The sequence below is a fragment of the Parambassis ranga genome, chromosome 5 (genome assembly GCF_900634625.1).
Source record: "Parambassis ranga chromosome 5, fParRan2.1, whole genome shotgun sequence".
Classification (NCBI taxonomy): domain Eukaryota; kingdom Metazoa; phylum Chordata; class Actinopteri; family Ambassidae; genus Parambassis; species Parambassis ranga.
In genome coordinates, this window is record NC_041026.1 from 14,591,172 (window position 1) to 14,613,971 (window position 22,800).

General features: G+C 39.4%; 1 protein-coding gene across 1 annotated transcript; it reads right to left on the reverse strand.

Annotated features, from left to right (window-relative positions):
* Positions 1 to 3,013: 3,013 nt before the first annotated feature.
* Positions 3,014 to 21,391, reverse strand: shmt2 (serine hydroxymethyltransferase 2 (mitochondrial)). The gene is made up of 12 exons (XM_028406833.1): positions 21,359 to 21,391; positions 14,655 to 14,846; positions 12,966 to 13,045; positions 11,943 to 12,143; positions 11,681 to 11,762; positions 10,285 to 10,407; positions 8,159 to 8,298; positions 7,911 to 8,073; positions 7,634 to 7,733; positions 6,088 to 6,243; positions 5,354 to 5,461; positions 3,014 to 4,354 (listed from the first exon to the last, which is right to left on the reverse strand). Exons 1-12 carry the CDS (start codon positions 21,389 to 21,391, stop codon positions 4,227 to 4,229), a joined length of 1,506 nt encoding a protein of 501 aa, XP_028262634.1. The 3' UTR covers positions 3,014 to 4,226.
* Between the last annotated feature and the right edge of the window lie 1,409 nt (positions 21,392 to 22,800).

Genomic DNA, 22,800 nt, shown 5'->3' on the forward strand with positions numbered 1-22,800 from the left:
AGCAAACCCTGGATGACTATGAGAAATAATTATCTTATTTAAGCCACATATCAGCAGTTGGTTTTGTATTCTACTTCCTCCTAGCTTATATAAAGTTTCTTTATTCAAAAAATATGCCAACCTGACCATTATAGATCATGGAACCACAACACAAGTGAGCCACTTGTGAACACAACTCCAAAAAGAACACAGGCACATCCCACCAAAAATATGACAGTGTACAGGTAACATCCTGCATGCCTATATGCATTCCTAAATCCGCCAGCAGTGTGTTTATGATACACAGTATGAGAATAGCTTGCAGTGTGTCGACAGCAGGACAAAGAATTGTGCTGCCTTGGCAGTCTTGTTGCAAGAATCTCTCTTTGCGTCAGGAGCCAGGAGAGCTTCCACTGAGTTAAGAGGTGAAAACAAACAAACAAAAAAAACAGGTTTCAATTACTGGTTGCCTGCTGTGGGTGTGGAAAATGTCTGGGTAAAAGAGGAAAAATATGTGTGTAAAATAGGTAACTGGCTCATTTCAGATATGACCATCACTTCGCAGGACATTACATTGACTTACATCTAATTCCCTGCAGGCAACACACACAAACACGTGGAATGCTGCAAGAATTTACTGGAAAAAAGGACGAATTTCTTCCCATTACTCCACCTGATAGCATACAATATGGCCAAAATTATTAACAATATAGGGTATACTAGGGTATGCAATTGTTGGTAATTGTGGCGATGGATCAAGAAATGCTCTTGACTGGTTTGTTTTTCTAACATCACACCTATGACTAAGGCTATATGTGGGATTTAAAGGGCCAGATCACCATAATGCATTTTTCCAAGCAGGTCAGCAGGGCCTTTAACATTGTGTTTTATTGTTGCAGAATTGTTGCTGTGTGTCTGCATTGTCACGTTTTACTATGGTTATCAGTAGCAGCAGCAGCAGCAGCAGCAGGTGCAGTGGCATCAAAGGATTAGGAGTGGGATTAGGATTATTCTACACACAGACAACACACTGGCACGCACTGAAGTGATTCCTCCAACACGATGTGGAGCAGTCGTGTTTCATTATGGGATAATTACAACACATTAGTGTGGCTTGGATGGATAACTGTGACTGGGAACATGGCTACATTTACCCTGACAGCGTGATCTGTCTATATTTAGTATTTGTAAGGTCATATTCTCTTCTGAATTATGACAGGTATTGAAGTGACAGAGTTACATGTGAGCACTCTGCATCTATACACTCACACAGACATGACAGGCTGAAGATACAGTTCTAATTAATTGCTGACACTGTCACTTATAGCCCTCCTCATTAAACACACAGGATTTATTGTCAGATCAGCCAACAGGGGAACTGAACTTCAGAAACTGTGTGTGCATATCTGTGCTTTTACAACAGCAGAGGGCATATCAGGGGGAGTTTTAAGGCTTTGATATATGACCAACATTATGAGGAAATGTACCAGATGGGTAATACTGTATGATTATGACAATTACTGACTGGAGAGTACTTTTTCATTGCACTTTTTTTTCTCATGGACCTATTCATTTTACAGAGTGACTTTATGATCCATTCTGTTGATAAAATATATCGCTCATCTATGGAGGAATTGTGCTAAACCCTGCATGGACTGAAAAGGGCGCTCCACCACACAAAATATCCAAACAAAAACACACAAAACAGGCTCACATTTCCTTCAACTATGTACATTTTGATGCAGCACAATGCATGTTAGTACATCAGTGCTCACTCAAAGAAATCGGTTAACTATGCCTACAGACACCTGAACTTGCCCATGAGCATCTGATCTAAAACCCATCACTATTCATGTGCCTCTCCCTTCTCAGTACAGCACGCAACTTTTGCCTAAAAGGTGCTCAGTGATAACAGATCCAGTGTAGAGACAGTGGAGCAGGAATGAATCCCTGTATGACAAGTATCACAAAGAAAGGAAGGATGCGTGCACATACACAGAAACACAATCCCTAAAACTGACCACAGTCTTTCTATTACAGTTAATATGTATTCTATGTAATGTAAAATATTATTGATAATGTGCAAGTTCAGCAAAGGCACAAAGCACATTGCTACTATAAACCCTGCAACATGTGGAAACTGTTGCAGTACTCATGTATGGCAAAAAAATAGCAAAGATAACTGAGCAGGAAAAGTTGGCCAAAAAGCAGCATAACATAATATTTTCAAGAATGATCCATGTATAACCACATTACAAGACCCCTTGAAAAACAAGTTACTGACATGCTTCAATTGCAACAAAACACACAACCAAACTTTTTCAACAACTTGTGGACAGACACCATAAGCAAAACATCATTTAGCAGCTCAAAAAAGAACAGAGCGAAGCTGGCAGGTTAGCATAGCATTTTTTCATGGCGTCCGACAAGTATGAGAAGATAAATCCACTGGAAAAAGTTCCAAAGAGTTTCCTAGTGCAGCCAATGCGCCCTGGTCGCGGTAACACAGCTAGTTGCGTTTGCCAACATAATTTAACAAAGCGGTGCTAAGCTATCGCACTGTTAGCAGGTTAGCTTCATTTGGAAACAGGAAGTTGTGGGCGGGGCATAAACAGCTTAAGTAGCAGGCTCTATTAAAAAGGGTGTGTCCGATTTGTGTCATTGAGGAGAACGTGTCAGGGTTAATCAAAATCACCTTTATTTAACTTCAGTTCCTCATTAACTGGAAAAACAGTTCCATACACCTGTGAGGTATACTTCATTAAAAAAGTTTCATTTGCCACTTTTTCCATATTAGGCAAATGATGTTTCTATGCAATCTAAGTATTTTAAGGCATTGGAAAATGAGTAATAAAAGAAAATTGATTTACACATTTAACGAAATAGAAACATAAGTACCATGAGCTTTCATTATTTAATCTATACTTATGATACATATGTACAATATCAACAGTAACCATGTTAACATTTTTTTAAACATGTGTGACTGACAATATGCTTTCTATAGTCTTATATAAAAACATCACACAGACCATGCTTGCAATATTGGATTTTATTATTAGGACTTTTAAATTTAATAAAAATGTTCTGTAAAAGAAAGTTAGTTCACACTTGTGCTGGCGTACAATTGCTGGCATCATATCAGTGATGACAACAGAGAAGCAGTAAACTTATGAACACTGTACTGAAATACGTATTGGTATGTTTTTTGGCAAAAAGGAAAAACAAATTGTTGTGACGTGGATAGTTTATAATGGATCGTTTTAAAAAATGTGTTTTTGTGCAAAGTAAGAAAGTATCATCTATTCCTCAGTTGTGCTGTGAGACTACAAACAGAAATCTTCCTCACTGATGCAGTGACAATGACAACAGTTCCAATCTGTGAACAAAATACATTATGACTTACCAAATCAAGCTGCTTCACAGTTTTCATTCATAAACACAGAATACACTATAAATGGTTTCCAGTAGTAAAACAAATTATATAGTTAATTGTTTTTAAATACTGTATAGAAAAGTATATACTCTTTGTAAACACAATGAAAGAGATGATGGGCTGGAGGGGAAAAAAGGAGAATGGAATCACTACACTGGTGATCTACGAATTAAATTTCTATTGTAAAGCTTATGACATTAAAAGTATGATTACTGTGTCTGAATCGTGTTTTAGCACAGGTTTTAGGGTTAATTTATTGAACTGAGAGACCACCTCATGTTGATATGACTTGGACCTTTTCGCTATAAAACCATGTTTTAGGTTAGGTAAAAGGACAACATCACGCTTAACACAACACTCCTTTACATCATGAACACTTTAGTGTACGTAGTGTTACAAATAAGCTGATATAACAAAATACATTTAGTGACACTGATTAAGACAATACAGAATTAAGACTGTTAGTGTATCCAGTGTTGGTCTTTGATACGTCTTTTTCTCCTGCACTAAAGAAAGGGGGTTAAGCTCTTCATATACATAGCAAAAACATTTTTTTTCTTGGTTAAATTTTATCGTTGTTTCTTTACCTCAACATGGAGGCCAACCTTTTTTTCTACAAGAATAGATTGATGGATACTGCAAAGAAGTATAAAAATGTGATTTCTGAGATCTGATTGGAAAAAAAGTGAACTCGAGTCATTCTAATTCACAGGCACCAGCCACATTTCAACACCATGACATTTTTCCATTTTCTCCATGCACACTTCTGCCCAGCTCGCTTTCTGCCACCTGGCTGTTACAGGCCTGTGGCCTAATGGTCATGGAAGCCTGGCATGGGAAAGGGTCTGGCAAAAGCTTCGACGCGGTGTCGCAGGTCTGCGATGTGAGCCACAGTCTCTGGGTCCTGGAGGAGGAAGTTCTTGAAGTCCTGGAGTTTTCCTGCAGAAGACAGAGGAAGAAGGCTCAGCTCTTTATTTTTAGCTTCCTTTGTTTTATCACCACCAGGCATTTTTGTCTCTTCTTGCAGTTAATATAATATGCACTACATTTTGCTTTCTAAATAAAACGTTTCAAAATATGCTTTTAATAAAGACGGTTTTTGTTGCCGCAGGAAAGATAGACTTATCATAAATGGTGGCTGTCAGTAGATTAGAAAGGTGACAAAAAAAACTGTCAGGACATGACCAGAAAAAAAGAAAAAAGGTCTGAGGTAATATGCGTTTAAAATAGCTGAAAACAGAGTGCACTGAGCAGATTTGCTTTTGGTTTTCCACTACTACAAACAGCTATTTAGAGGCTCTTGAGTGAGGTTAATGAAACAGATGGGCAACAAACTGGGGCAGAGTATGTGGCAGCAGATGCATACAATAAAACCGTTTAGTATATTTTTGGGGACAACAGTGGTGGTATAGCAGGGTTGTCTAGTAACCGGAAGGTTGGTGGTTCGATCCCAACTCCTCCCTAGTCACTGTTGTGGTTCTTGGGCAAGACACTTCACACTTTGTGGCGCGCCTTGCTAGTCATTGTATGACACTACTACTAATTTCCCTCTGGGATTAATACAGTATCTAAAAAAAAAAAAATTACACAGTGACATTACTGTTAGTAACAAAATACTGTCACTACTGCTCTCACTGAATTCTACATCCCTTCAGGATCAAGTTTGTATCCAGCACTTCTTTCCCTCATCCTCATCCTCCATGTGAGGAGCAAAGCTTTCATCTAAAGTCACTCCTGCTAGTACAAAACAAATTTTGTTGTGGACAGTGACTCCACCAACAGGAGTCCACTGGCATATGAGAAGCTTTATCTGGCAAATAAAAACCTGGAGCTGGAGTTCACCAACACACACTACCCAAATTCTTATAATACCAAAAATCAGGTCCAAAATCTTGAAAGTTTCTTTTTGCCCCGTCTTCTTTCTCACTGTAGGCCTACCTGTCTTCTTCTTGACATCCAAGGCAATGTTGAAACCCTCATCCATGAACTCGACAACCTTCACAAAGTCGGCTTCTTTGAACTGTCTGGAGGTCAAAGCTGGAACACCTGGGGCAGAGACGATCACAAGCGAAATCAAAAAGTAAAAATCTCAGTATTTTTTCTTTCACAGTTCAGCTGCTTGAAATCAGGTTCTTTTTTTAAAAAACAGAAACCATATGGTCTTAGAAAAAAACTGAACCCTGGAGCTTTTAGAAATTTCAGTAATTAATCTATACAGAGTCTAGAAAACCTACACAGATGCTGATGGTTGATGGGCCACTAAGGTGCAGTTGAAAAGAGATTCTAATAACTGCAGTGTTTTACTAAAGGTAAAAGATCTTGCCTTAAGATAATGCTAAAATGTGGAGCTCTTGAACTTCCTGGAAGATGATTAAAAAGCCAAACAGGTTTAATTAATCATGAATTGCTTAATACTTGTGGCTTAATTGGAGGCTGACTAATTTCCATATGCAGAACTGTATTTTGAAAAAGTAAAACAGATTAAATGAAGATGTTGCATGCAAAGTAAAATTGACAAGGGAAAAAAAAAACACTTTTATGCATAACATGAAATGTTAATACAAAACTTTAATACAAATCAGCACAAGTTTTAAATCTGATTAGAACCTGATTAAATATGACTCCTTTTGGATGGCCAGCTAAACATAGTGTAATGTGGTGCTGTTCATTACCTAGCCTGAGGCCACCAGGAGTCAGGGCGCTCTTGTCCCCAGGGCAGGTGTTCTTATTGGCGGTGATTGACACAAGCTCCAGCACCCTCTCAGCCCGAGCCCCGTCAATGCCCTTCGGCCGCAAGTCCACCAGGACCAAGTGGTTGTCAGTCCCACCTAGAATATTCAGCATCGTTAATAAAACCGTGTGAAGAGAGAGCAAGAGATGTGAGTCACAGGAGCTGTACCTGCAAGCATTTGATCAGACCACCTTTTCTTCAATTAATCATGGATGAGACATTAGCTTCAGGACATGAATCAGAAGGCAGCTAATGATTACACTGAATTACTGTGGGCTGTATTTTTCCCAGTATCGGTGACTCAAATCGTCAACTCATCTATGTGCACGTCTGACTTATGTAAAACTAAGAGATGTAGTTATAATAATAACTAATAGTTTATTTATTTTGATCCCAAGTAGTTTCCATAGCAGAAACTGGTAATGTTCCACTGCTTGTGGTAGTTACTGGTTCTTAAAACTTGATGTGGACTGAACATTGTCCCTCATGCTGCTTGACTAGGTGGATGATATGTGCAGCTAAGCTGTGTTGCTGACAAGAGGTATTAATGTGCATGTCAAAGCTTTGTTCTTCAAATGGGAAGTAAACATGAGCAACCAATAAACATCTGTCACTACTGAAGATGAACCATAACCTGGGAAAAAAACGCCAAATAACGTCCATCAGGACAGTCTATTGTGTATTTCAGTTATGAAGCATTGTGTGTGTGGATGGAAACTAATCTGGTGTCCTTGTTCTGGACCTGTGGAAGAAACATCTTTCTTTTTAGCAGCAGACCATCTGACTGAAGATAACAGCAATGAATTAATAACATTATAAAATGTTTTCATAATTAATAAAAGGGGGAAAAATGACATTTTACAGTAATGGCAGCCTTTCCCTATTTTGTTAATGATGCTTTCAATATGCTGAGACCATGAAAGATAATACGATCTGATTAGCTTGTTCTAGCCTTGTATAGAGAGATGCAGTTATTTGCTAACTGAATTCCGCTTCCAGTTATAGATTTTGACTAATTTAAAAACTTAAGTTAAGCTCAGACAATATTTGATATACTGAGTATAGGATATTGTCCTAATACTGTTACACACATTTCTGGTCCTTGTTCTAAAACATAGACAGAGGGTTTAAAATAAACAGACGCATGTACACACAGCAGTGTAAGCAACTCTGTATTTTTCAAAAGGTATCAATTGAAGGCTATACATCAAAAAACAGCTGATGCCGGTGAATTTAATGCACTACAAGATTCAAGCATTTGCTCAACACCACAAAGTGACCACTCTCATCTGATTTTATGTGCTTGACCGACAAGACAGCTACACTGACATTAGCCTATTTGCACATCATGAATTTAAATGAATGTGTAATTTGCATTTTGCGACAGGACATTTTATGTGAGTTTTCAGTGATTCCTTCCTGTTTGCTGACTCAATATTTCTTACAGAATTAAAATGAATAGGATGCTTAAATACAAGTTAGGTTACCTGATACCAGGGTGTAGCCCTTGCTAAGAAGAGCTGCAGCCATAGCCTTGGAGTTCTTTAGTACCTGGGCGATATACTCCTTGAACATGGGAGACTGAGCCTGGACAAGAAAAATAAGGTCTTAAGTTACGTTATTTTTCATTTGGAGTAAGGAAATTAGGTATTTAAAAAGTCAGAGTTTCTATGTGTATTGTGTTTATCTGGTTTCTTATGAGATGACCAGATGCTTGCCTTCTGATTAAAAAGATTCCAGCTGACATTTATATGTTGTACTGACCTGTCTGAGTGCCACAGCTACTCCAGCAATGGCATGGTTATGAGGTCCACCCTGCAGGGAAGGGAAGACAGAAAAGTTGACCCTGTCCTCCAGGTCGTACATGATTTCCTTTCCTTTCTTGTCCACGGAGCGAACACCCTTACGATAGAAGATGAGCCCAGCCCTGAACAGAAAAAAAATTATTAATTGACAATACATCTTTAAAAGTTTGTTTTAAATTTTGATTTGTGTTCACTGACTGTCCCTACCTGGCTCCTCTGAGAGACTTGTGTGTGGTAGAGGTGACAATATCAGCTTGTTCAAAGGGCGAGGGGACGGCATTGGCGGCCACCAGGCCACTGATATGTGCCATGTCAGCAAGCAAGTAGGCATTAATGTCAGTGCAGAGCTGAAGGGAAAAAAATACATATTATACATACATGTTGCAGGAATATTTTGTTCTGTTCTGTTGTCCAAAAATCTCACATTACTCTGAAATATTTTTAAAAAAGTAATATAGTCACTTGGACTAGCCTCTATTCCACTGGCTAGAACCTCAGTATTTCTGCCATAAGCCTTTCAGAAAAATGAGGCAAGGTTTACTTTATATGTTGTAACAAAAGTTATGATTGTTGTAGGATGTGGAGCAGATATTTCAAACACCAGAGTTTTGTCCATCTGCTCAAAACATTTCTACTAGTTCCTACTAATCTATGTCATCTGAAAACTTCTATAGTGTTCAATCTTCTCTGTCTTGCAGTTATTACAGACCTGTCTGAGCTAGCCATAACCCTTGAATTCACTGATAGACACTGATCTTGTGTCAAGCTGTGACAAAGAAGTTACAGCTTGACAAAAGCTTGCACTCCCATAAAATTTAAAAAGTCAGTACTTTAGCTTTAGTTACAACTTAATTTTAAATGTAGTTACTGGAGTGCGGCAGTGCACGAATATTTATGAACTGTGTTGTATTTTGCATATGCATTATACTTAATATACAGAGCGCTCCCAGAAACAGCTTCAGTTAATAAAAAACTACACTACATGCTGCAACTTGCCTCAGTCTGTCATCTGTGACCCTGCTGTGCTTTGTATTTTACTTCTCTGTGCTCTGCGTATGTTGAAATTTGAGATAAAAGATACAATCTCCTGGCACTAATACATTTACATTTTCCCCCCACAGTTAAGATTTGATAAGTAACTCTACATCTGTTAGCAGCACCTATCTTCTCAAAGGGAAGATATTTCAAACGAGAGCTGCTGTAATTACACTCTTCGGCAGTCTTCAGAGGCTTGAAATATTATAGAGCAATTCAATAAATCCTTGTCGTCTCTTGCCGGCATTTATTGAAAAAGGCACAAACAATAAATAGCTCGCTAACATGCAAATGACTCACTGGCGAATGATCAGAGCAGTAAACAATCTTTTTAGTGCTCCAATTAATATGCATTATCATGACAATCTCCCTTCCTCTCATATCTAAACTGGATCAGCACATGTTTATTAGATTAAAAGGCAAGGGAAAGGGGGGAAAGAACACAAGAGGGTGATGTGCTGCAATTGATGAATGCCGATGCTGAAACAAATGTCAGTAGAAAGGAAAAAAAAATAAACAGGCTTGCTCCAATCTAGGTGGCACACCACTGAAAATCTGGAGAGGAGCCTGCCCGGCAGATTCTGCCATAAAACAGTGAACAGTTCCACAGAGACATGCCAGGGGGTGGGAAATATGGCCCCTCTTCAGGCTTAGTAGCAAAGTAGTTATGGTGCTTAATAAAAACACAGCTCTGTAATGGTGGGACACTCCATCTGATGGCACTAGCTAAAGTGGAGCTCTGCAACAAAGGGAAGCAGTCATGGAGTGAATAAAGTGAATCAGCGGGTGGGTATAACAAAACAGATAAAGGGGCCTCTTGTGCACTGTCAAAGAGGGCAGTGAAGTGTGCGGTTAAAAGTTGCTACTGTGTACTTGTGAGTCAGTGCGAGCTGAATAGGCAACAGAAGATGTAAGCATCTGTGTAGCCGTGAGTGTAATGCCTTTTAAAATTGGTTTGTGTTTGGAAATGTTGATAATGAATATTTGTGTGTTTAGCGAAGACAGGTTTCCAATGTGTGGACAGAAATGAGAAAAGATATGGTTGAAAAATATGGGGGAAATGCTGGCTTGTCCTGACCTATCAGTAAAGGAAGCAGGTGTGTGTGTGACATTTTACTGAAAAAGGTTGACTGAGTTTTAAATAAGAGGAGAACGCTGGTCTGACCTTCCAAGCACAGGATGAAAAGTGGAGAAAACAGGTAGCAGAAAAGTAAGGGGTAGAGTGCAAGACACAAAAAACGGAAAAAGGAAGATGTAAAAGTTGGATGAGTGTTGAACACTTGGTGTTCTCTATGCACCTTTTTGATGCGGGCATAGTCAATGAGGCGGGAATAGGCACTGGTGCCAGCGATGATGAGCTTGGGCCGGAACAGCTTGGCTGTCATCTCCATCTGGTCATAGTCTATGAGTCCAGTTGCAGTCTGCAGAGAGGGAGACAGATTGAGAAAAGAGAGAAGAGGAAAGAATAAAGAAGAATATGAGAATATTAGAGAGAGTTCAAGGGTCAGAAGAAAAAGAGGAGATGAGAGGATAAAAAAAATTGTTAGATACCTGAAGATCAAGAGCAAACATATCAACATGGATGATTTGTTCCCCCATTTGAAGCTCATTTGAAGCAGCTACATTTGAAGTACTTTGGCTACCTTAAAAGGGGAAGGGACTTATCTAAGGGAGACATTTACACCTATCACATCATGGAAGAAGATAGAGCAATTGCAGTAATGCACCGCTACTTATCCTAATTCAACCTTTTTACAGATCGGCTGAACTGGTACAATGAGGCTGAACGAATCAGACTGGATTTGAGACTCTTCCTGCACCTTTCATTGAACTAAGCAATTTAAGAAAGATGTTAGACAATCCATTTTTCAGACTCACATTAAATGGAGTCTGGCTGGATCAGTCAAATGACCAGTGTGTCTGGTTCCTGAATCTATAATTTCACCCCTCTAGTCCCCCTTCAAGAATCAGAAAAGAGAGATGGTGAAAGACAGCAGGATGTGGCAGAAAAACAGAGTGAGGGACAGAAACAATGGAGAACAAGGGAGTCACAGACAAGAAAAAGAAGAGAGAAAAGGAGGAGGGAAAGCTTTATTTAGACAACCTGATAATCTCCCATCTCCAGAGCACATCTATGGATGCCCCCTCACTCCATCAACCTGCTCATTGTGAAGACAGAGCCAGTGGTGCTGGCCAGCCTGTCGATTTCCCATTATCTCTCGCGCAGAGGGGTCCTGCCTGCCCATACATCAGCAGGTCTGGACATGCAGACGCTCATGGCCATCTATCAGCCACTGCCAACACTACCACACAACTATGACCTCAGGAATAAAATACTATACACTAACTCATCATATATGCTAACATGAAAAATTACTTGTAACCACTGAGAGCCCCTGATTGTGCAGATCTACATGTAAGTGGAAAATAGCACCTTTAATATTTATTGTAGTATAGCCACTAAAACCTTATGAACAAAAACATTCCCTTAAATGTCTTGTCAGAGCATTTTTCTTGACTGACTGAATTGGAATTTAGAAAACTTCTCACATTTAACTGTGTTAAAATATCTAAATTAATTTTCATGTATTTAATGTGCGTCACAGCTTTCATAACTCTAAAAACTTGCTTTAATTGCCCGCACTTTCTTTGACTTTTTATTACAAAAAAAGCAAAAAAGGTCTTTAAACTTACATTTAGCTTGTAGGGCATGGATTCGAAATAGATTGATGTTGCAGAGATCCTCTTCACATCAGTCATGTAGCCATGGGTCAGACTGTGACAAAAAAAGAAGAGGTAACTTACAACTTGAATTACCGTACTACTATTGTAAAGAAGTGTGAAGGAGAATAAAACGTAACACACACAAGTGTTGACCATAGAATCTGTGACAGCTTTCAAAAAAAGATACACGTGGCATTTTAGAGAATAATAAGAAAACAGCATCAGTACTGACTGTCCTCCATCCGGCAGGTCCAGGCCCATGATACGATCATGAGGTTTGAGCACAGCGGTATAAGCAGCAAAGTTAGCAGGAGAGCCAGAGTACGGCTGGACGTTGACACCCCACAGAGCCGGGTCCAGGTCAAAGGCCTCCAGGGCTCGTTTCTGACAGAGAAGCTCAATCTGGTCAACCACTTCTGCCCCTCCATAATACCTGAGGGCAAGGTAGGAGAGAGAAGAAGGGAACATTTATATTTGTCTGCCACTTAATGCCACTTAGCTTGACATGCATGCTGTGAGCAAAATCAATGAAACTGTGACAAAGTATAACACTGTAATTTAATACATACTTATACAATACTGATTATAGCCACTTGACCTGTATTGTTTATGCCCTGTCATCCATTCGCCACAAATTGCATTGTTGGTTATAAAATCTAGAGCAGTCCAGACCAATGCTGACCTACAATTTCCACAGCAGATCTGAGCCATCCTAAGTTAAACTGCTCATCAAACATGGAATTACAAGTGAAGAAACAACAGATGGCTACTGTACAAACCCCATCATTCAATGAGATCATGCTTTTGTTTCATTACATTATAGTGTGAAAGAGCAGATGAGTGGGATGAGGGGAGGGGGAATAAAAAAAATATATAAAAAAACACTTTCAGTGGGAGGGAGATTTATGATACGAGTCAAAGGCATCAAATGAGGAGCATTTGAAAACATGTCAGCTCTCAGTTTGCTGCTGATAAATGTAAATTATCCAAACAAAATAACAAAGAATCTAAATAAAGAAAACATGCAACTCTCAGCCAGGCACTGAATTCTTCCAATGTAACTGGGGAATTTACTTTGGCAAGGGAGAGGCCATGTATTATTTGCTATGTGGTAAGAATTTACTATTAAAGGACAAGCTAGAAAACACAGTATAAAGGAATGTGTATATGCTTGTGAAGAGCAATAACAAATATCCTACAGCACATAATATCAACAGCATTATTAAGCAGGGGTGTGGCTCAATAAGCAACTCACCTTTTCCCTGGATAGCCTTCAGAGTATTTGTTGTTCAGACAGGAACCCTGAGCTTCTAGAGCAGCCCTGCTGCAGAAATTCTGTGGCGAGAAGACACACAAGCAAACACACACACTGAGATCAATGACACGAGTGGACAGAAGGGACAAGGATGGCAAATTAAAGTGTGTTAAGTGATAGTGAGAAATCCCCCTCCAGCTAGAGGCAATCATTACAGTATTGAACCTCTGGACTTCCATAGACTAACACTCTGCACTTCACAATGCTTATCATCCTGCTACTGGAGGACACAAGATTATGTAATAAACTTTCCTGCACATGTTGAGATAGATATTGTTCTAGCTTTCAAAATTCAGTTTTTGTGACTTTCTTCAAGAACACTGTAAATATGCCTGGACTGCCTTTAATTCCACGCCAACATTGCTGCCTCTTTTATATAATACAGCAAATAAACATGTGCACAGCCCCTCTTCAACAATAATGTTAATATTATCATCCTGGTCAGTAATGAGGTCCGACACACACTGACAACAAATGCAGTCTCCACCCTCTCTGTACAAGGGTGGTGTTGGTGGGTGTGCGGCTATGCAAATGCTTCACCTGGGAGCCAAGAGGAGATCAAGGGAGATAACAGCTCCAGTAACAGCTTTCCGCTGCGTCTGTCTGTCACGCCGATGACTGTGCATATATTAGAAAAAAGCAAATGCATTTGCTTCTCAGCATCCTAAAGAGCGTGCGTATGTGTCTATGTGTGTGGATGGGGGTGGGTGGACATGTGTGGGAAAATGTACGTCTTTTCATTCAAAAAATGTCTGCCTGAGTCGTACTGTGATGTGCCTTGCAGAGTGAATTGGGCGGGGAGGAGGCAGAATGAAGATATCAGCTTTATCTCACAGTAGAGCGGTCAGGCTTAGTGTTGAGAGGGGGCTGATATACTCCACTGAACAACTACTGTGGCGAAGAAGAAAAAGGAGAAGAGAGGGGGAACAACAGACGATAAAACCTTGTCTGTTTTTCTGAATAGTAAAAATTTCCATTTCAGCACCTAGCCTTGGTAGGAAAACAAAGACTTTTCCAAATGTTTTTGCATTAACTGAGTCAGTCTTGCTTGCAGGCACTACAGTTCCCTGTGAGTGTTCTTCCTATTAAAGAAGCCAGGTCTGAAGGACTTACAGCACACTGTGCACAGTTTGTCAGTGAGTGAATAATAAATGAATAGAGGGTGATCTCAATTTGTTCCCATCACAGTGCATGACATTAGTTATTATCTGTAGGCTCTAGACAGACAAGACTTACAGGCCTAGTAGGCCACTAAGATAAAAAAATTACAGTTAAAAAAACATGGTTAAATACAACAATAGGACACAAAAATAGCAACAACTAAAAGGTTTTTCTGTAAAATAACAACAACCACACTACAAATTCATAGACCCAACAAGACTGCATGGTCAACTATTTTGCCAAAACAATAATCAGAGTTGAAGAGGTATTCTCAGTTCACAGCACTGCCACCATACTGGGGTGGTACTACACAGATGGTCTTATGGACCGAGTGCTCCTTAAAAATTAGCCAACTCACACAGGATAGGTCTTTATATTGTAATCAGGCTTTAGAAGAATTGCCCTTCTCTTTGGTCCATTCTAAACCTCTAGTTAGGGACAACAGATTAATATTTAAAGATGTAGTACCTCAGATGCAATGAGCTCCAAACCACGACACTGCCTGTCTTTCTCCTTCTGCAGCAGATCCCACATCTCGGGGTCGTCCTGGGCCAAGCTCTCCTGACCGGTCCAGGGACGATCTTCATCAACTGTGCGAGTGGCGGCGTGGGACTGCTGCCCACGTACACTGAGATGAAGAGGGGCCCGCTGGCACAGTGGCTGATTACAGAAGGAGGATTTGGGTATGAGAACAGACAGGGAATACAGAAAGGCCCAAATTAGTCAGCAAACATTTTTTGTAAAACTGATCTTGTTGCCCTAATAGGGTTCATAGGTCACAAAGACACAAGCTGCCACAAATCTGAAGACACAAATTTTGGAGTTGATAAAAGCAGCACCAGAACATAGCAAGAAACATGTTACACAAAACATAATTTCTCTATACAGCATACTGGATCACTTCACATATTTAATACTTCAAGTCGTTTCCATTATTGTTCTTTTTACAGTCTAATGAGTAGCTTGGTATAATTAGAAACTGGCATGTTTGCATGATATCAATAATCAGCATGGTTGTTCAATTATGCTTCAATCAGCACTTCTACAAACTAAGAGACCGACTTTTACAGCCTTAGTGTACCAGAAGGAGGCATAGAGAGAACAGATTCAGCACTTCCTGCTTATCTAATCTGGACTGGGGCTGGCAAGTTCTTCTGCTGCTGCAATGCCTGATCGAATTGAGAGTGCAGAGTCCGTACAATTTTCACTGGCTCTTATTAAACGTGAATCCTATACTGCCTTCAAGACTTTTCTCATCCTGTATTACATACAACAGATGTAGAAATCAGAAAACCTTTGTATGCATAAAATAATTGTGTTGCATTTAGATAGTGGAAGCACACACTCAGAGGTTAAATAAAACTCAGGACAGGTTGATTGTCTCAGAATAAATCTGCTCCATCCTGTCATTTAATCAACAATATGATGATAACTCTGTGCTGAGATCAATCGCCTCACTACTACCCTATAGTTATCATCTGTACAGGTGTGCTGGGGTGTGAGGGACAGCCTCTCTTTAATAGCACCATTAAAAAGCAATTAACACAATGCTCAGGACTGGTCGAGGACATTCATATAAAAAATGCAATTATGCTCATTTTGTGTGGTGCAAAAAATGTTTGGGTACTCAATCTTTTGAATGGGCCTTATTAGATTTTGAAAAGAAATGCAGCCAAAACACAAGGTTTGTTTGTGTTCTAAGACCTAAAGTCTGCTATTTTAAAATAATTCAACATTATCCAAAATTAACAATTTCTCCTCAGATACAATATTAGATGGATAATCTTTTTCATCACTGTTGAGCCTACACTCTCTACTCTGACTCACTACATTTTCCTCTGCTCCCAAGGGTGGCAGAGGGGACACACCAGGGAAAGCAACTGGCACATTAATGACCGATCTTTAACAGTCTCTACCCTGGCCTTCTGTCACTGGTGGTAGTGATACTTTTGGATAAGGGGAGAGCGGCCCCCCCACAGGGTCTGGGAAGAGATGAGAGCCTGGGGAGACAGGTTGAGCTGCCTCTGAGGACACGTTTCTCACAGAGAAATCACACGGGTCATTAAATCCTGACAGGAACTGTCCTTCGCTGTCTGCGTTTCTGCTGGGGCACACCAAGGCCAGGGAAAGCAGCAGAAAACCCAACACAAGCCAACACTCTGTGGTTATAAGGGTACTGACGACTGCATAACAGACAGGGGTGCCTCTCCCTCCTCCTCCTCACTGCTTTCCTTTTCCCCTCAGCCTGCCCCCATCCTGTCACCCTACATGGCTAAGCACGTTCAGCTAAGTACACTTGTGTGGCATTTTTATTAGTTCCTCTTGTCATGCCATCAAAATGTGACAGCTCTAGATTTAAACAAACAACACCCAGGTCAGTCCCCACAGTCTGCTTCCCTGGTCTCCTGCTTCAATTCTCAGCCCTGATCATTAAGGAAGATTAATTAATAAACACAAGATAAACTGATCCAAGAAAAGTGAGAGCCAAGATACAAGCACCAAATATGTCACAGTGGGACTATTTTTAGGCGACAGATTATGCTGTCGTTTGAAGGTGAACTTGATGAAAACTCTGTGAGAAAAGGGGCGGGGCAGGGCCATATCAACCTGAGCAGAATAATGGTAGAGTCACAGATGCACTACATCCGTGTGACAATGATAAGGTAATTGTTGGCACTTCGCCTTTCATGTCAAACATCTGTGCCCAAAGAACAATGGCAGAGAAGAAGAAAAAGGAAGAAAGAAAAACATTTCATTAATCCTCGTTCTGTATTATTTCTGACTATTTCCTGAAGCATCTCCCAAGCCCAGTCAATTTTACAGATGACTGCTGTCCATCAGCAGCTATACCAAACAACAATCAACCCTGTAACACAGAAATAACAGATGGAGCTATAGTGGAGAAACACTGAAGAAAAAACAGATATGTAAGGTAGCTAAGAAGAAGTGTCAACAGGGCTGCAGCATCCGTCAGTCTGACACATAGTTGCCTCTTTCCTTGTCACTGACTAATAACAGGGCTGTCCGTTACAAATTGCCCTGCGATTCGCTCTGGATGACACTAGACTGAAAAATCTGGACAGGGTGAAGAGGTGTAAAGGGACGGAGGCATAGTGCAGGACGACTCCACTCTATTCGGGTCAAAGGATTGTCAGGGTGACAATCAGAAAACCTTAGCAATGCCAACAACAAAGCAAACCTTCAGGTAAAAATGGTAAATTTATACTGAAATCTTTCAACAATACTTCTTATAGTAAAGAAGGAGACGGCAATAGAGCTCTACATAAGTGTGGAATAAAAACAAAATATGTTTTCACATCACTATAAATCCAAATCCAGACATGTAAAGGACTGTCTGACAGGTGTGCCAGACTAAAATACAGCTACATTATTTTAATCACCGGCAAATCCGCAGATTATTTTCTCAAACAATAATTTTTTCTATAAAATGATGGGTGTAATTTCCTACTGCTTTCAAATATATTCAGTTTGCAGTTGAACAAGAAAAGGAAAAGCAGCACAGAAGTGAAAAACCATAAACATGTCTTTAGAATTAGTATATAGACAAGGCGTTAAGTCCAGTTATCCCCTAAAAAGACTGCTCTTCACAAATGCATGTGTTTTATTTGGAAGTGGAGCAGCTGGGTAGGTTCTATGTGCTGCCTGCATTCATAAGGCGACAGCAGTTAAGACTTAGACAAGCTAAAACTAAGACAAGCATGTGTGAGGAACATGCAGCAGAACAGACAATATGCAATGTTTTGTTAATGTGCTTAGGCTAATGTTGATATAAAATTCAGAGTCACTCAGACACACTGTGTTCTACAAAAGTAAATTTATGAGGACTAACCTATTACTACTTGCAGAGGGGTTAATAAAAATTAGAAAGCAAGCTTTTAAATATGTACACAGAATGTTCCAGATGAAGAGCTGTAGAAGTTACTGACAGAGGTCTGCTAGGAAGAGGGTGACACCTGGATGCCATGTTCACACTGCTAAAGAAGGAACACACACAAAAACACTTAGTGATTCTAATACAGACTGTACATTTTCCCAATAAAAAAAAAAAACAAAAGCCAGATGGGTGGGTCTGGTGGGTACGGTATAAAAGCTACACATTTAATGCAGTAAAAGGTAAAGCTATAAATCACAAACCTGTGCTTGTTTTGTAAAATGAATAAAAGAATGAAAAAAAATGTAAGAAGATCCTTGTTAAAGGCTGTGTTTAGGGTGACACTATCTAAGAACTTACAGCTGAGTAACTTTAAATACAACAATGCCATTCCATTGCAGTTTTTAGAGTTAAGAAACATACAAATATTGCCTCTTTTCGAACCCACTTAACACCTGATGCTGGTTAACAACTAAGAAAGTAGAATTAATGCTGAACTTTAAGCAAAAGCATGATGAGTAGGAGTTAGCACAAAACTCCAAAGGTCTTTTTGGTCTTGGTCTTTTTTACCAAGCTGTGCCAAACAAATTTCTAATATTTCAGTACATTGCACTAAAGGATAATTTTTGTGTTATTTAACTGTTAAGTATTTACAGCACTCACTTGCACTCAGCTTGCTCCCTAATGTTTATCTTACACTTGTAAACTGAGTATTATTCCTTAGTGTTGGCTTTTTCTTTCACACTTTCAATGTCTGACTACAAAGAATCCAAATGATTAAAAATTGAACCTGTAGTTTGAAGCATGATATTTTAAATTCCAATGTTTAGGTACAAAGCTAGACTGTGTGTCACTATTAGGGGTGGAACAGTTCACAAAATCCACGGATTGGTTTGTATCACGGTTCTGTGGTCTACTTTTAACACTGGAAATATCATAGATCAGCATAAAATATATATTCTAATTATCCAACATTTACCATATTTAAGAATCAGTTCAGTGTTTCCCCTACCATTGTATTAGAAGGTCAACTCAATTTTATTTAATTTTATTTTCTATATAGTGTCAGAATAAATTTAGGTTACCTTAAAGAGAACATGTGTTGTTTTGCTCACCGTTGCTCATGACATTTACATCCCGCTCTATAAGTTTTGATGGGACCTGTGGCAGCTTTGTGCACGATTGGACGCAGAGTGGTGTGGATCTCCTCTCTGCTCTGACTGCAGCTGAAACTGCTGCGTGAAGCTACTGTGAGACATGCGCAGACCGCCTGCAGCTTGCGGTCGCTGCTTGTTGAGGACAGTAGCCTAACTGCGGAATGATACGTGCTTTCATGTCAGTCTCCAAAAGTCACCAGAGAAAGTCACTAGTTGCTTTGAACAAAAAAAGGTTTGGAAAGTCGCCAAATTTAGCGAGTCACCAATTTGGCAACACTCGTCTCCATGCTGTGGTAAAAATGCCTCCCTTCATTACTTGATGCTCATGTCCTGAACCAAACAAAACACGCCCAGAACCGAGACAAGTGTACCAAACTGAATAGTGACTGCATGTCCCGTCCCATGCCTAGTAACTATGCACTGAAAGGAAGCTTTTTATCCATGTAACTCTCTCAAAAGTTTAATTGATAGTGGAATTAGATTTCATTTTGAATTCTTAATAGTGAAATACAAAGGTGGAGGCCAACGGCAACCAAAACTACTGCATATATACATGAATTGAATGAGGACATCACATGCTTTTGCCAAAAAAAACAAACTTCTGTCTTGTGAGTTTATTTAAAATGTACTGGGGATGCACACTTAACCAATTTGCACCAATAAGAAATGCATGCAAGCATGTGAGCCACTCAGTGCAACAGGGAACTTCAAAGACACTGACAGTAGTGACTTTTAAAACTAGGTCTGAATACATGCCACCAGATCAAACTTGGCATAACCTACTTGTTTCTGAGAAACTATGTGAAATTCAAAACATTTTAAAAATGGGTCACCACATGAAGTCCAAAATTAGGCTATTAATGAAACAACTTTTCTTCATCACATTACTCACACATTACTGCTTAACTATTAAACGTGCTTAATAAGCTTATAGTACAATCACAAGTCAAATGTATCTACAACACCAAAGATGCAACAAAATGGAAGACAGTATATAACAAGGGATATATTAAATAATACATATTCAAATGTTGGTTAAATGTTAAATATTTGGTTGAACACACCTCCAGGCTATAAAGGGCTATTTGACCAAGAAGGAGAGTTATGAAGTGCTGCACTTTTACGTTTACTGCATAATTCAGTGTGTTTCTTCAGAGTTTTGATGTCTACAATTTAGAAACAAAAGTAATAAACAGAAAGAGAAAACATTACATGAGAAGGTGTGTCCAAACTTTTAACTTGTACCGTTTGTATTATGCAGAAGGGCAGACTAAAAATATATATATTAGAATAATCATGATGGCATTTAATAAACTAACTGATTTTAGGATCCATATCTGGGAAACCTTACACAGGCCTAACAACTAAAGCCGGTGGAGAAGCTGCTGACACGAGTTAAACTGTGACTATTTCTGACAAAAACACACCCTTATCTGTTAAATAATTATCTTACAAAACAGTAGGTTAATATTTGCTACATTAAATTTCAGCCTCGTGTTGGACTTTGGACATTATTGGGGACAGAATGACCTAAAATACCATTGTCTGTCTCTTGTATGCATGCAGTTATTATTTATCAAGCTGTTAATGTTGTTAAGGCATGGCTAACTTCCTCCACTTCATTTTTGGTGTGGTCAATATACTATTTGGTCAATAGTAATATTGAGCAGCATTAGGTAGAAAGTCCAAATGTGTATCATAATGTGTATACATGATATTAAAAACCAAATGTATTACGTCTTTTGCAGTTTTCACATAATGATGCAACTGAGCTGTAGCTCTTGCGTCATCGACGTGGACACAGCTGCAGCTACCTTCACTGGCACTGACAGCTAGCATGCTAGCCCATCAGCTAGCTAACAAACGTCAAGATTACAACACGACAGAACTAACAGGACAGAAAATATGCCTACGGGTTTGTTGCTGCAGATGTCCATTTATTCAATGTCACATGTGCATCTTACACACAGCTGAGGTGAGCAACTTAAGCCCCGCTCTGTGAGTTACGACTGGTACCACTCTGATGTTAAGCTAGCTAACAAGTTCAACCATGCAAAAACGACAGCTTACTTCCCAAACACAAACACCGTCAAGAAAAAAATTGCTGTTAAGAGTGTAGTTACCCGTGTGAGTTGTCTCAAAGCGAAGGACAGCATGATTCCAGTTGAGTCAGGCCAGAGAAAGAAGCAGCGCAGCAGGCAACACGCCACTGACGGGCTGGAAAGGCTGTTTGAAGTTGCTGGCAACGGCTGGTAACGCGCGTCCTACCGTAAGGGCTGATGGGAATTGTAGGCAATGTTAAGGGGGATTACACAAACATGTATTATGCCTACTACACAAATGTCCTTTATTTATTAAACGTTTAACCCAACTCTCAGATTTTGTAAAGTGGGGATATATAAAACAATTGATATTTATATATATTGAGGTATTAGGTTATAAATGTTGTAGATAAAATTCATTTTTTCACTTTACAACCTATTGCTGCATTGTTTGGTTTGATTTGCACAGCTCTATAATATTCTAGCATCCACTTTAACTGTTCACAATTGTTAAAAAACTCACAAACATAGGCCTCAAACATATTACTTACCCAATGTATTTAGTAAGTACACTGATCCCAGGACCTCCTTGAGAATGACCTGCTGAGCTGAATGTGTTATTGCTGGGGGGCACACTGCCTTGTGATTAGCCACTTAATCAGGCTACAGGTTTTATTGTCATGTGTATATGAATGTGTCAACTTTGGTGCGCTGTCACCTTCCCTCAGAGAGATGCCAAATCAATCCTCATTCAATGTAAATCTCAGTATGCTGGAAAGACACTCAGAAGCAGGATCTGGATGGGCTTCAGCTTCGGCAGCACTTTTATTAGTTACCTTTTACCTGACAGGAAATATGTTTTTTTCCAAATTTTGTTTTGCAAAGTTTCTTCTCCAGTTGTCCAGGAGGAAGCAAAGTGTAAGAGTTTTAAATCTGGTGAGTAGGTTATAGTCTGTTGAAACCATCATAGAGTGTAAATAATGGGGTCATCCATAAGTTTTGTGAAGAGCAGAGTACTTCTTAGTCTCAGTTAATGGGGATAGATATGGAGCGATTTTAACATGGAAATCTATGAGGATCTTGTATTTAGAGCCGGCCTCAAGTGACCATTAGAAGAACTGCAGTTGTGTTCACAATTGAGGTTTCTGCTTAGGCAGTATCCAAGGTTTCGATAATCCACTTAAAAAGAAACTTTACTGGATAAAATAAAAATAATAATATTTAAAAAAAAAAATGAGTACTTTAGCTGTAGTACAAGCACACACACAACAGTTACAGTGTATATTGGTATCACCAGAGTGCAAAGAGAGAGAGACAGAGTGCCATACCACTGCTTTAAAAACAAGCAAGTATGTTATTTCATAGTTTATTATATTACATATCTGGACACATATATTTTAAAACACACCATCACACATTTGCTGCTGGCACAGATAGAAGGACACAGTGAGAATTTGTCCAAACCCTCTGATGATTCTTCAGTTCACCTCTGTAGGGATTCTGTGTAGCTTAGAGGAGAACCC